At 40.9% G+C, this 15,524-nt stretch overlaps 1 protein-coding gene across 1 annotated transcript in view; it reads right to left on the bottom strand.

Annotated features, from left to right (window-relative positions):
* IPCEF1 (interaction protein for cytohesin exchange factors 1) overlaps positions 1-13,840 on the bottom strand; it is a 37,063-nt gene extending 23,223 nt beyond the window's left edge. Inside the window, exons 1-5 of the mRNA XM_068396092.1 lie at positions 13,801-13,840; positions 12,534-12,674; positions 11,711-11,880; positions 2,380-2,453; positions 696-767 (exon numbers count right to left, since the gene is read on the bottom strand). Of these exons, the coding sequence (XP_068252193.1) occupies positions 696-767; positions 2,380-2,453; positions 11,711-11,880; positions 12,534-12,674; positions 13,801-13,840 (497 nt within the window). The remainder of the gene's footprint in view (positions 1-695; positions 768-2,379; positions 2,454-11,710; positions 11,881-12,533; positions 12,675-13,800) is intronic.
* Positions 13,841-15,524: the final 1,684 nt, after the last annotated feature.

The raw sequence follows: 15,524 nt of genomic DNA on the forward strand, positions 1-15,524 counted from the left end.
TTAATGCAATAGCATTGTGAACAGACTGCAGTCTGAAGTAAAAAAAGACAAAGAAGATACATCTAAATCAGCCAAACCTGGATGAATAGAAAATAATATCTATTTCTGATAGATCAGTGGTCTCTAAAATGGCAGTATTCACATCCATTTTTACTTCTTGCATTAAAAACTGCATGAATGAATTGTTGTTCTTACGGACATTTGTGGAAAGAAAATTTCTGATCTGTCATTAGAATTGTCTAACTGCAACATAGTTTGGCACTGAAATAAGTGCTTACTTACATTAAAGAAACAGCCCTTTCTATCCCTTTAACCCTCCTTGTTAACTGACATGCTACTCTGAGAGCAGACACTATTATAGCTTTTCCCTCTCTTTCCTTTCTTCCCTCACTTCTCCCAAGGTGATGAACTTGCTATCAAATCTTAGCACCTCTCTAGCAGAAAGAGATCTATATCAGCAAATGCCTGGAAGATTAGTATCAAAATCAGCCTAATTCTGATGCGACTCTGATTTCAACTGTCATTAGTGAACAAATAGCAGTATTTTCCTTCTATACAATGACCAGAAAACAAAACAGACTCAGTAATTCCCTGAATAACATTGTTGACAACCGCTTGACAGTGAGAGAATGAACTTTCAAAGGGTGTTCTCAGGCGTGAGACAGGATAAAACATGGCCAGTCGCTCCTACTTACGTGTTCATTTCCAGAACATTTTCTGCCGCAAAATAAAATGTCTTGATCTGTGGGTGACTGATCTTAATAGCACTTTAAGAAAAGAAAAATAGAGAGACATGAAGAAAACTAGTTTACGTAAGAAAATTTTAAAATAGCTGAATGAATTATTTAAAACATTTATTCACTCCACTATACTAATCCAGATCAGTTTATCCATTCATATAGCTCTTTCCTTAAAACTATTTTAACTTATTTCCTAGGCCACACCTTATTCAGAGGGTATAAACTACAGGAACTAAAAAGGAAGGAATGAAGAATAAAACAAAGACCTTCATTATGCCATTACACAATTCAGTTATGTGCCCACATCTCAACTACTGTGTGCAGCTTTGTTTCCCCCAGCTCAGAAAAGCATAGTAAACCTGAAAAGGTTCGGAGAAAGAGCCAGGGGTGACCCATGGTATGGAACAGCTTCCATGAGTGATTGATCAGGCTAAGACCCCACAGCATGGAAAACTGATGTTGAGGGAAGGGAGATGTAATATAGTAAAATCACAAGCGGCACGCAGCGGGTGGATAGGGACTGGCTTTTCACTGTCTTTTCCAAGACAAGTTTTAGGAAGCACCAAAGAGGCAACTAGGCGGCAGGTTTGAAACAAATGAAGTGGAGGTAGTTCCTTGACATGCCAATAGTTAACCTGTTGGTCTCAGCCCCAGACTATGCTTTAGTTGAATAGCCATCAGTAAGACTTTTCAGAGGGTTTTTTTTTTCCCCCTAAAACAGTCTCCAATCCTGAGACTGTGTGGCTTCCCTTTTTTGTTCCTTGTTAGGTGACTGACTCTGTCCTGTGGAAGCACACACTATCTGACGGGGCTCCAGCAGTCCTGGTCACTCCTCACAGTTCTCCTAACTTACCCTATCCCAAATAAGTGATGAGCACGTGTTTTCCTCCCAGTCACTGGCAGCCAACAGCTGCAGAAGTGAAGGGCAACATTTTCTCGCAGTCCTGTACTATGTGACTCAACATTTCCTCTGAGAAAACAAAATGGAGCTCCCCATATTCAAAATAGCTCTCCCCTTTCTTTGGAGGAGCCAATCCCACAGTCTCAAGAACACCTTCAGCTAATGTCAGTGTGAGACCTGAACAGAAGAAAAAAGGCTTTCTCTTGAGGGACAGAATAAAAACCGTGCTGAGCTTTATAACTTTGAACAGCAGCAACACCTCTCCAAGCCTTTGAAGTGTACTCAGAAGCAGCTGGAAGTCAGTGCTCTGAATGGAGTTTGGAGATAATATTTTGAAATTTGTACCCTGCCAAACAAAGTTGCACCACAGCAGCCTAAAGAATAGTCCCTGCTCAGAGGCAAGCAGCATTACTTGCACCACTGTTGACCTCCCCACCTAAAAGAAGGTATCTAAGATAGAATATAACTTACTCATAATCAGTGAACAAAGAGAAGGGGAAAAAAAGCATTTGGCATGCTGATCTGCTCTTTTATTTGTAGTTTTAACAGAGCACATCTGGCAGAGAATTTTCAAAAATATTTTTGCAATATGGTTTTCTTTCAGTAGCTCAATTAATATCTCATTATTTATACAACACAGAAGGGCTCCCCAGAGCTTCATTGTCAGGCACTACTGAGATTTAACTCCTTGCAATGTTGTAAAAATCATGCAAAATTAGGGGCAAGAGATAAACTTACTGCTTTTTTTTGCATTCAATTGCTCGGTCCACACTGAAGTCTGGAAGTCTGATGAATCCTTCTGCTTTTTCAGCCTGCAATAAAAAAAAAAATAAAAATCACCACATCAACCAGTTGGTAAATTACTAGACTCCAATGCTTAACGATATTTAACATACAAGCACTTGTTTTTGACAGCTTTTTATAGTGTGAAAATATATGCTCATCACCATGGGGACAGATTAATACCCGATGTTTTGTTTGATATTTGGGAAGAAATATTCCTATACCAGCTACTCTGTGCAAGTCCTGGATGCCAGAAAGCCACCACTCCTGTCTGTGCAAGTGACAGAGTGTGAGCACAGGATTTGTTGTATGCTTCCAAATATCAAAGTGCCTAAAAGAGGAAGAATCCTCCACTCCTACAATAGTGTTAAGGTAGATTCCTCCTCCTCCTCACTTCCAAGCATTTATGTCAGAGCACCCTTATCTAAAATTCATGAGTAAGTCATAAGTCTAGCCCAGAGTCTGAAATTGTCAAGGGCAAAATTTAGGTTTGGATAAAACCAGGACTAAAAACAACAGGAAGGTGGAGGAACCCAATTCTTTTGCATCCATCAGTGATCACACAACTTCTTTCAACAGAGACCAGCCACACTTTGTGCATAGACCACAGAAAATGAAACTACTGAACCTCAGCTCTAAAACCAGAAGCCTCTCAAAAGAGATGGATGGCATAACAGAGAACAAATAAGGGTTATATCATCCATTCAGGTCTGGATGTTACATACAATCTCAAAGGAGTGTTTGTTCCATTATACAGCATGCATGTGTGTTACACAGATGCGTAACAGCATCCCATATAATGATCTTCGTATATTTGAAATATACATGTCTACAGCGACGGGGAATCAAAAGAGACCCAAAATGATCCTAGGTAGAGACGGAGGACGGTCTCCCCTAGGTAACTGTTACATGGACCATTTCATAGGGTCACATATATATCCCTCTACGTGAGCAAGGCAGAGGCAATATGGGCTGCTCCCACGCCAGGAGGTGAAACGGTGCAAGGGGATGATCCCATGCAGCTGAGCTCTGTTGTTAAACACTGCAAACCAGCCTCAGATGGCTTTGGCCACCCAACTATCACACCCCCTCCAGAGATTTGCAGGCATGGTACAGGAGGTAGCAAAAGCCAGGCAGACACTCACAGTACACTGTGACTGTTTATATGCAGTCACTCCATCCTGGACAGGGGAGGGTTTACTGAGCATTGGCATCTCTGTTCCAGGTCAGCTGGACTATGTGTCAGAGAGTGTCTCCAGCAAAACTGAAATTACCAGCTAGCCTCCAATTCCTGTTCTTGCTGTCTGCAGCTGAAATATCTTCCTTTACTATACCTATCTACATTCACCCAATCAGCTGCAATAAGACTAGGACTCCTTTGAAGAGGAGCAATAATGTAGGCAAAAGTCTGTGGCACATAATGTCAGGACAAACTGTACTTTCCAAAATACAAAAACTGTTTATTCCTGAATCACTTTTTTGCTGCTCCCAGCTCTTATCCCTGGGCACATTAAAATTCTGAAAACGTACACTGAGTTAGAGCAGGTAAAATATACACAACAATTACAAAGACAGAGGATAAATGAAGATGGCTGACAGCATTTTAAGTCACATTATGCATGAATATGAAGAGATTATAAAAAGATGTTCATCGAGACAAGTCTTCGAGCTTTAATGCTTAGATGTATGAATCTCTGAGAACTGAGATATGCATACAGAATGGATTTTTCAGTGGGTGGCTTCCCCACATCTCTGCATATCTGTTCTTTGGTGTACAATAAATCATGGCATAATCATCATTCCCACAGTTTACATGTATTAAATATTCATATGAGAGGTTTATATTTTGCATCTTCACCAGTAAATGGTTTTGCCTCCTCCAGGACCAAAAAAAAAAAAAAAAGTGGTAGAAGGGGAGGTGGTGTTATTTTCTTTCAGTACAGAAGAAACAATGATGTTTATTAGCATCTGGGCTGAAAAAAATCTTGATCTTTCAACGTGGCTTCATTTGTACAGGAATGTGCTTATATGCAGTTCTGGGGTTTTAACTTTTTTTGATTATATTTGTACCTGTCAAACTTGTTTAGAGCCTGGCTTGGGGAGCTTTGGTTTCCATTCCACAAGTTGGAATTTGGTGAGACTAAACTCATTGAGACAAAATAACAATTAACTAAGGAAAAAAAGTATCAAGATTTTTTAAAAAGTTTTTTTAATGTATATTTCAATCAATTAGACCTTGAGCTAGTACTTTCCATCCCAGATCCATAGTGCACTAAGTATACAGGGATAAGTATTCATCCCAACTTTAAAGCCCAACTTTATTCATGGGCTGCATTGCACTAAAGATGGAGAACATACTATCCTGCATTTCTGTACCAAAAAGAGTGATCACTTACTAGAACAGATGCAGCAAGAACACTGAAATTCCTGTTTGGTTTCCAAGACCAATCTCAAAACACCAGAGACCAACCTCAAAAAAGAAGTTCATGGGGTATCAAAGCTGTTATTACACACACTGCTGGATGAGAAACATATAAAATGCCAGTTATTTCTCTGCAGCATCAATCAATAAGCCCAGTTTAAAAAAAAAAAAAAAGAAAAAATAAAGACCCTGTAAAAAGGAGGTTACCCAGGTACCTTCTCACCCACACACCAATAAATCCATGGCCTGAGCTACGTAAACCATCCGGTGGGTGAGTGGGTGACTAGGGTTTGGGCGGGAGGGATTGGCCTTACGTGTTACAACTGCAATCACAGCTCAGCCAGTTTAATCTATTGGTGCAGTAACCATTGGTCTAGACTGCATCCTATAAATTTCTCAGGGTGCTGCACAGACACTCATGAGGAGACTAAGTCCATGCAATGCCATTAGATAAGTCATTGTCTCCGCCACCAATTCAGTTTTACTTTGTACAAATATTGATCATTCAGATTTTGTATTGGGCTACTGAATTATCAGGATCCTGTAAGCCAGTGTGGGGACACTCACCTGGGGTGTTTCCACCCATCTGGAGATGGAACTTGGACTTGAACCACTGTCATACCCAATGAGCATCTAAATTAGAGGAATACTCTCTAAATTGACAATGGAAATAGGTCTGTAGGCTTTGATTTCGGTAATTTACATTTACCAGTTTTGCAACAGAGAAATCTTCAGACTTGTTATGCAGCATTGGGCACGTTCCAGTTGGTAAAAGATTATGTTCAATGCAGTCAGGTTTTATATTAATTCTATCAGTGATTTCACATTTGCTTATTTATAAGAAAAGGTTAATGTTTCATTTTATGTACGAGTGAAACGAAGGAGGATAACAGTGTGAATTTTAGGAACCACATTTTTTTTTCTTTCAGTGCACTATTGGTACACATCTCAGATATGCCAACTATGTAACAGAAAACAGGGGTTTGATGTGTATGTAGTTCTATAATTATTAGAAAAAAGGAAGAAAAAAAAAAAGGAAAACAAAACGTAACAGTAAAACTTTATGAGTGTTATTACAGTCAGCAAACAGAATTCCAAATAAATACTAGGAACAGAACATGTGGAAGTCATCTTTTCAGTCATTCTTGGGATAAAAATGACATTTTAAAACATTAAAAGTGAATAGAAGTCCTGAATGTTTTCTTTTCTCTGAAATGTTGTCTTTAAAGTGACTTTAAGCGTGCTATTATTTAATTCACACATTTCACTCAAACTTCCTTCAGATTATTTAATTCACACATTTCACTCAAACTTCCTTCAGATTTTATTGCAATGCTGTAAAATAGCCCTAAAAACCTCAGATTATAAGAAACTTGACCTGTTTCCTATTTAGTCAGGATGTTTAAAAGAATACGCTGTTATCTCTTGTGGGTTTTATGCAGGTTAGCCTAACATATAAGTCTGCACTTTTTGCTATGCCCAGTTGTAGGAAAATCATTTCAATAACAACAGCCTCTGCAAATGCTTGGGGCAAAAAAGAACGTGACCACTTTTTCACAGAAAAAGCTTTTCATTCAAAAAAAAATTCAAACATGTTTATGAAAGGTAATGCATGAATCCAATGAAAGAGGCTAATGTCTTTTTTAGCTTGCCTCAATACATTGCCTAAATTTTGTGGCTTTAGGAGATTCAGTAAACCATTTAATTGATCTGTTTCAATATTTAAAGTGAATGTAATGATACAGAAAGATTTTTAAAAATAGTGCTATAAAGTTAAAATATCTAGTTTTAGCGTAACAGCTCCAATCTGCAATTCAGAGTACTCCTGATGGCTTCACCACAGTGTTTCAGCACTGCCCCCAGAAGACCCAGGAGCAGTTCAGTCCTCAAGCCTTTTTAGTCTTTCTTTTCTCTCTGACAAGTACACCAGTGAGGCAACCTATAGAACTGTGAAAAATTTGTGTAACATATTGGACTAGAGGTCCCCGAAGCCCTCGGCACAATCAACCGACATCAATGACTTTTTATCATTCACATAAGCAGCAACTATAACTCAAAGGTGAAAGGTTTCTGTTTTAAAAGACTGCAATTATACAGCTCCTGGCAAAGCTGTTGGAGTGAGGACCAATTTAAATGCAGTGAACGGAAAAAAAAAAACAAAGATAAATAGTGACAGTAGATCACAGCCTGCAACCCTTTGATTTTATATTTATATTTCTTTTCAGCTGAATCCCCATGACAACCATCACAAACACATCCTGCAAAACTGTATTTTAGCTCTACTTGGAAAACCAGCCGAGCTACCCTAAAAGCCCACAAGACAGAGGCATTTAGTCCTCTGTCCCTTTCCAGCCAACGCTATCCAACATAGTCTTAACAAGAACATGGAGCCAGGAGCCTGGGATTTCATGTGGCAATCTTCCCCCTCTACCCATCTTGGTATACAGGAGTACTGATTCTCTCCAGGGTTTCAGTATGAGAACTAAAACTGCTAAAGGGGCAGGCAGGATCACACAGTCCTCTTTAAACACTTTTCTTCAAGGCAGCTGCCTACAGAGAGCAGTACTCGAAAGAGGGAACCAAATGCTAATGAAGAGCAGTTGTCCAAGGAGTCTGGTGTTCCTGAATGAACCCAGAAAGGCTGACTGCTCACATTCCTTTTCTGACATTTTCTGTATTTCCATTGCAAAACCAACCCTTCTGTGTTTCTTCCTAGTCCAAACAGCTTCCCCTCCCCATGATGGGGGAACATCCATGCTGCAAACAAAAGTTTACCTGCCTCATGGTATCCATGTTTTACAGAAGGAGCACGAATACAGAATCAACCAGGTTGGAAGAGACCTCAGGGATCATCGAGTCCAACCATTGCCCTGACACCACCATGTCAACTAGACCATGGCACTAAGTGCCATGTCCAGTCTTTTCTTAAGCACATCCAGAGATGGTGACTTCACCACCTCCCTGGGCATCCCGTTCCAATGTCTAATAACCCTTTCTGAGAAGAAACGCTTCCTAATGTCCAACCTGAACCTCCCCTGGCAAAGCTTGAGGCTATGTCCTCTTGTCCTATCGCTAGTTGCCCGGGAGAAGAGCCTGACTCCCACTCCACTACAACCTCCCTTCAGGTAGTTGTAGACTGCAAGAAGGTCACCTCTGAGCCTCCTCTTCTCCAGGCTAAACAACCCCAGCTCCCTCAGCCGTTCCTCATAGGTCAGACTCTCCAGACCCTTCACCAGCTTGGTCGCCCTCCTCTGGACTCTCTCCAACACCTCAACATCTTTCTTGAAGTGTGGGGCCCAGAACTGGACACAGTACTCAAGGTGAGGCCTCACCAGTGCCGAGTACAGAGGGACAATCACTTCCCTAGACCGGCTGGCTACACTATTCCTAATAGAGGCCAGGATGCCATTGGCCTTCTTGGCCACCTGGGCACACTGCTGGCTCATGTTTAGCCGGCTGTTGATCAGCACCCCCAGGTCTCTTTCTGCCGGGCCGCTTTCTAATCACTCTTCCCCCAGCCTGTAGCTCTGCAGGGGGTTGTTGTGGCCAAAGTGTAAGACCCGGCACTTGTTCTTGTTGAACCTCATGCTGTTGGTCTCGGCCCATCTATCTAACCTGTCCAGATCCCTCTGTAGGGCCTTCCTACCCTCCAGCAGATCGACACTGCCACCCAGCTTGGTGTCATCTGCAAATTTGCTGAGGGTGCACTCAATCCCTACGTCTAGATCATCTATAAAGATATTGAACAGCACCGGCCCCAGAAACTGAGCCCTGGGGAACACCACTAGTGACCTGCCGCCAGTTGGACTTTGCCCCATTCACCACCACTCTCTGGGCTTGGCCATCCAGCCAGTTTTTAACCCATCGAAGAGTCCACCCATCGAAGCCCCGGGCAGCCAGTTTGTCCAGGAGGATGCTGTGGGAGACAGTGTCAAATGCCTTACTGAAGTCTAGATAAGCTACATCCACAGCCCTGCCCTCATCTACTAAGCGGGTCACTTGGTCATAGAAGGAGACCAGGTTGGTCAAGCAGGACCTGCCTTTCATGAATCCATGTTGGCTGGCCCCGATGCCCCGATTGTCCTGCATGTGCTGTGTAATGGCACTCAGGATGATCTGTTCCATCACCTTGCCTGGCACTGAGGTCAGGCTGACAGGCCTATAGTTCCCTGGATCATCCTTCCAACCCTTCTTGTAGATGGGCATTACATACATGGGAAGAGGTTTCAGGGCAGTCTACCCAAGCCTGCTGAGACCACTGGGGCCCTAACTTCATCACTCCCAGTACCTCAGCTAGCTGGCTGAAAGTGAATTCGGATTTGCCTGTGTGCTCTGGTTTGCTTTCAGTGAAGGAGAAGCTTGACTCTGAGGGTGTCTGATCTGCTGTTGCTGACCCTTCTCTGCATTTTATTATTTTTCTCTTTTGAGCTGTGGTTTTCACAGTGTATTTTATGTTAAATTGAAGGAGCTACTGTCTGCAAATGTCACCACAAGTGTCCTGTATCTCCTCCCCCCGTCTGCTCATGTGCAAGACCGAGAACCAGAGTGGCTTGAAGGTAAATTAAACCAGAGCGACAGAAACATCCAGAGCTTTGGAGGTGCCTGAAGACAGACTTCACCAAGAACACAATGTCAGCTGAGGCTACGTACCCAAATCCAGGGCAACGCACATTCCCATACAGATTCCACCCACTCCCTATTTACTCCATCTCCATTAGAAAAAAAGGTTAGGTCCAGCACCCTGTTGCTATGCTACAGTTGCCAGTGTCTGGTTGACTGAGGTTTTCCACACAGCCGCAAACAAAACATGCTCGTTTCTCACACGAATGAAACTGGTCAGGCAGAGCTACAGGCAGCCAGTGTGCCCTGTTTCCTTTGACCTCAGCCCCACTCCTCTGTCACCACCTTTCACCTCAGCCTTGAAGAGGGCCTGTCACGGAAAGCCTTGGGCATGTGAGGAGCAGGACTCCTCCTCTTTCAACACAACTATGAAGTTCTTGTCATCTTGGATGGCCCATTGGGACTGAGGATTAACTCCACTGAAGGCAGTGGAAGTGCAGGCAGTATTAAAGCCAGGTGAGACAGTAAAAAGAAATATCAAGCAAGTAAGTGAATAGCACTACTATTTCTGCTTCGTCAGTCTAGAGGTGAAAATATCTGTGAAAATATAATGGGTCTAATTCATCTCAGATATGACTCTGGACTCACCAATTTACGTAAGCAGATCTTAGCAAAGGACACTTCCCTCTCCTTCCCACACCCCCTGGTTACTGCCATTCTGCAAACGTTGCCTAAATTTACAATTATGCAGAGGCTGCACTTTCAGTTGTCCAAAGAAACCTCAGGTTCTTAACATAAAATAGTGTGCAAAAGTCAGCAGAAGTTGAACGCAAAGAGGTGCTACCAGCTAGTGTGTTTACAAGAAGAACTGTGATAGGTGAGAAGTCAGGGCTGACATAAGCCAACAGCATTTTGAAGCCATATGAGCTCTTCAGGGTAGATGAAATAAATAAACCAGAATAAGGCTGCCACACACTCTTCAGCCTTGTTTATTTTGGGGCAGTCAGTGACAGCAGGAGAACAGGCATGGACCAAAAGTACGAGTTCACCCAAATGGCAAATGCTGTCTAGTAGCACTGGGATCAGCATGACCATGGCTTCTCTGGATCCCAGGAGAGGAATTTAGCCAAGCCACTAAAAGTAAAGGAAGTAGAGGACTTTGCAACTCTCCCCCATCACCCTTCTCCTCCTGGAACACAAAATTTGTCTAGTGTTACCTCATTTTATTTCCTCCCAACTTCACATCAGCCAGCCAGCTCACCTTTCTTAACACTGCTTAGCCAGAAGTACAGCTTCAAGCAGTGATTTAGAACAGTCAATACTAATAAGGGTTTGCAGGGTATTAATGCCACTGATGAGTATATCTGCCAGGCCGTGTCTTTCAAGCAGAAATATTGCAAGCATTGGAAAAACAAAGCCTTTTTTTTCCCCTCTACTTTTCCTATTTATTTTCTTTCTCTTTTCTCTTTCTCTCACACATGTATTTCACTTAGTCTTAAAAGGAACCTAAATAAGCCTACCACAACACCACAAAAAAACAACAGCTCAAGATCAGCAGAGCTGTCTGAACAGAAAGCTGGACCTTGAATTCAAAACTCTCTGTTCTCCTGAAGATTTTACTGTTAGAATCAACTCATCAGAGCAAGAAGTTTAAAATCAGCAGAACGTGAGAACCTTTAATTACTATGCTTCTGGATGAGACATCCGCAAGTCCAGGAGTAAAAACATCACCAACTGACAGTGCTCATATCTGCAACCCTACCAGTGCAAACTGGAGAAAAAAAGAAAGAAAATTTTTTTAAAAAAGCAAAACCAAACCAAAACAAAACAAAAAACCACAAAAACAAAAACAAAACAAAACAAAAAAACAAACAGATTAATCTCAGTGTGGAAGGGGATGGAGAGAGAAGCAGGCGAAGGAGAGAGACTTCTGAAATTTAAACTAATTAGAAGTGAAGAAGCATTCCTGTTTTGAGTCTCGATAGTGAGTGTCTGTAAACTGCCCAACCCAGGGAAACCTTTCCCAAATTCAAATGCCACCAGTGCCTGTGAAGGGCAGATCTTTAAAGGGCAGAACAGACAGCAAGTTAACGTTTCACAAGTACTTACTGAACTAGAAAACATAGTTTTCTGCACGTTTCACATTCACTTAGATACTTCCCAGATTACAAGAAATATCAGGGCTGAGAAGAAAACCCTGTACATCTCCAGGGTGCATTTAAATTGCGACCCCAGCTCCCCTTCTCTTGATCCCTGCACATGCTGTTTGTCCAGCACCCAGGGCTCGATGGACGCTGTACTCACCATCTGACTGCTGTACCAATACAACGATGACTCCTTCAGCACACACCAGAACTTTTTCCATTTGTTGCCAATGAAAGCTCCTTTTTCCTTCTTTTTGTAGAGCCATCCTTGGCAATCGGCTTGCCCCAGCTCTTTACACGATATCCTCCGTCGGCTCATTATGAAGAACCCTGTGCCATTAAAAATACAGTATTCTGCTTGTTTAAAAGTGCATTACCAGGAAAGATGTTGCTGCCAATTAAAGATACCAACTGTGCTTAGCAATCTCAGCGAGTCATCCAAGCATATCTTAAAATATACTTAGAAGTCATTCAGTTTTATAATGGCTGTGAGAGCAACACACATTCATTTGAAAGGCATTCTGATATGCAGAAACAAAATAGTAAGCTATAGATAATGCAGACACTAATTAATGCTAAGATAACCATACACGAGTTTTTGTAAATTAAAAATACATCCTTTTAAGAGATAATTCGCTTCACACAGCTGCATTGAAAAGAATACATCTATTTAAGTCAGCTAGAGAAAACTATTATGCCAAGTATGTGAAAACCACTAGTGTGTGTGTGTGTATGTGCATGCAGCTGATTCTACCTCACTGATTTCCAGCTTTCATTCAATTAACATACCACAAGGATTTAATCCAAAGGAACAGCCCGTTGTCATTTTTCTCAGAATCAGTGCAAGAATCAGTGGAGTTAAAAAGCAGCCTTCCACCAGCTGAGTAGCAGTATAGAATCCTCACCCTCCCGAGAATAAGACATACTAAGAAAATAACAAAAGAGGAAGCCAGAGGAGAACAGAAAAAATAATCTCTCATTACCTTGACTTTTCTTTTTTGTCTTCTGACGCAAGGGAACCTGTAAGAAATGCAGGAAGGAAAGAAAAGAGGAAATTTCAGATTGTGTTGCAACATTTGTGTAGAAAGGGGAGGGGGAAGCTAGAGAAGGACGTGGTGGTGATGCTGGTGGTATATGCAGGATGGAAACATATAACCCACTCACTGCTGAAGGGACATTAGTAGCTGAAGCATAAAATGTGTTAATTAAAATTGATGTATATCTAGTTGAGCAAGAGCAAATGTAACTCTACTATACATGTGTCTATCTACTAATGCTTCCTGTTTCACACCCACAGGCAGCTTCTACTTTGCTACGTGTTTGCCTGAATTGTATTCTGTGTTCAGAAGTTAAAAAATAGAAGTTACAACTCCAGCATTTTAATGCTTCATTACACTCCACGAGGGGGATTTATGAACATGGGGAGATTAAAAATACATGCCAGGTGTTCGATTGTCCTTTAGCTCATTCTAAGCAATCCTGGGAAAAAAAAAAAGAAAAAAAAAGGATTTTCCACTCCTTTTTTTTTTATTTAGTGCAGAGAATGTACTTCCCCCTATATAAGAGTTTCATATTTCTTAAATAAATAAATAGAAATAACACACAAACCTGGCAGATTATCCAAACTGTAAAACATAAATATGCCAGAAGTTTGCCATGCCATATATGAAAGTTTTAGTCACTGCAAAAATAACACAATTTAATTATATTTACTCATTTGCAGTCTATATATTTCATCCCACATAAACACATATAAAATGAAACTAAAACAGAAGACCACAGACTGAAAAAGAGGTCATTAGAAATATAAAGTCTGGTTTTTGGCATAAATTCTCCCCAGACAGGCTGGTCGGTCATGTGGTTGTGGACAAAGCACTTGACTTCTCTTTGCCTCAACCTTTTCATCTCTAGCATGGGAACAAAAGCATTCACCTTCATCTTGAAGCCTCCAGATGACAAATGCTGGGTAAGGTGATGTATGATTTAATATACTCAGCCACAACGTTGCTATGCAAAGCCGGTAGCTACCTGATCCGCTGCAGAGCTACGCTATGAACATCCCTAATGCAGCCCTTCTGCCTAGCCAGCAGACTTTACAGGACAGCAAAACCTCATTTCATATTATTCTTGAAGGATTTGATGGCTCTTCTCACAGGCAAATTAAAGGTGAGTAAAGCTACATCATCTGCAAACAGTAATGCAGGAGACCACTGCCACCAGTTACTTACAAGAGCTAGAACTTTCTCTAACCAGTGATCTTTGCAGCATGTATCAGAGTGTAGAACCGCATATCGCAGTCAAGTGTTTTTCTGGTGCCTATTTGAGATGACCTGAACAACACACTTGTGTGAGGTTTTACCAGGAATGAATAATCCCAGAATCCTGCTTAATCATCACGTATTCTTTTTTCTTTTTTTTTCTTTTTTTTTTAAAAAAAAAATTCTACCACTGCCTGCCTCTCTCAGACTATTCTCCATGACAACAGACAAAGAAAAGCAAGGAGAAAACACATCAGCCCTATTGGAGGCTCTGCTATTCCCCCATCCTATACGAGCCACCCTTCGTGTCTTCATTCCAAAAAAAAAAAAGTAACACTCTGTTTAGGACATGTGGAAATAATATATAGCCTCAGTGAATCAATGGGTCATGCAGTCATACTGGTTACTTTCCTTTAGAGCGACTCAAAGCGATATTAAGAAAAACAAATATGAATCAGCTCTCCTTGCACAGAAACTATGTAGTGGGGCAATGTCACATCTTTGCCATGATACTACACTGGGGTCATTTCGTCTTTAACCAACATAAAGTTGTACAACAAGAGCAGCAATACTGAGACAGGATGTGGCTCTCTGTAAACAACCGAGGAAGAAGTAGATCTTTCCACTAACCTTATTGATGATCTAAAGAGAAATAACATAGTCTATGGCTCATCTGTCAAGAAAGGGTTAATATCCATACTATGTAAATCATCTGTTAGGGCCCACTTTATATACAGACTGAGGAAAAAACTGATTACCTAGTAAGAGCTCAGGGTAGCAAAAAGAATTTACTAATGTGCATTGATTATTCAACAGCAATGATGGTATCCTGCTGCAAGTTGACAGGGGTGATGGATCCCCATCTCTTCATATTTTGTGGGAGGAGTTGGGAAATTAATGGAGGAAGCAAGGGCAGTTTCTCCAGCCAGCACAGCATTTAGTTTGCCTGAAGAAAATCAGTGATAAATTTATAATAAAATCATTGCTGAGTGAGATTTCATGAATTAAGACACATTTCTGGTCTTCTTTCCCCATATTCCTGAAAGCTGAAGTAAATTTTCAATAAATTAATCCTAAACCAGGAATTCAGCAACTTTTACATGTTTTCAGTGCTGTTCAGAAGCCGAATGTCATCTTCTAAAAAAATATCTGTTTTGCACTGCACAAGAGAAACCTCTAAGCAATGAAATCCAGTGTTATTCACAAAACTGCCTTCCCAAATTTTGTTGATCTGTGAATAAACAAAAGCAATCTCTTTTTTCAAAGCACCAGTGTTTGGAGTCAGATAGATATTTTATGAAATAAAGAAGCAGTTTTCAGTGAAACTGTTTTTACCTTAAAGAAATAAAAAACTATATTTAAATGACTCTACCACAAAATTAATAAAATGCCTGACCAGCAGGCTTTATATTCTCATAGAAAACTGAATCCAACACATTTGCAAGTCTCCAGTGGCAAACTTTTCCTTAAAATGTGAATTAAAGTTTCCCCCTCTGAAAACTGGCTTATGCGAGTCATGTATCTTTCGTTTCAGTGAACCTGGATGAATATTGATTAAGATATACTTTTAAGTTTCACTCCTAATAGGAGACATTAACATCAGTGCAGAACAAAGAGAAAACTGTGTAAGTCAGAGTTATTATCAGTAAAACCAATAGTACTGACCTGGGATGTAACAGTGGTTTCAGATGTGAATGGTAACTACCAGACATAGTC

This window comes from Nyctibius grandis, chromosome 1 (genome assembly GCF_013368605.1).
Source record: "Nyctibius grandis isolate bNycGra1 chromosome 1, bNycGra1.pri, whole genome shotgun sequence".
In the NCBI taxonomy this organism is placed as follows: Eukaryota; Metazoa; Chordata; class Aves; order Nyctibiiformes; family Nyctibiidae; genus Nyctibius; species Nyctibius grandis.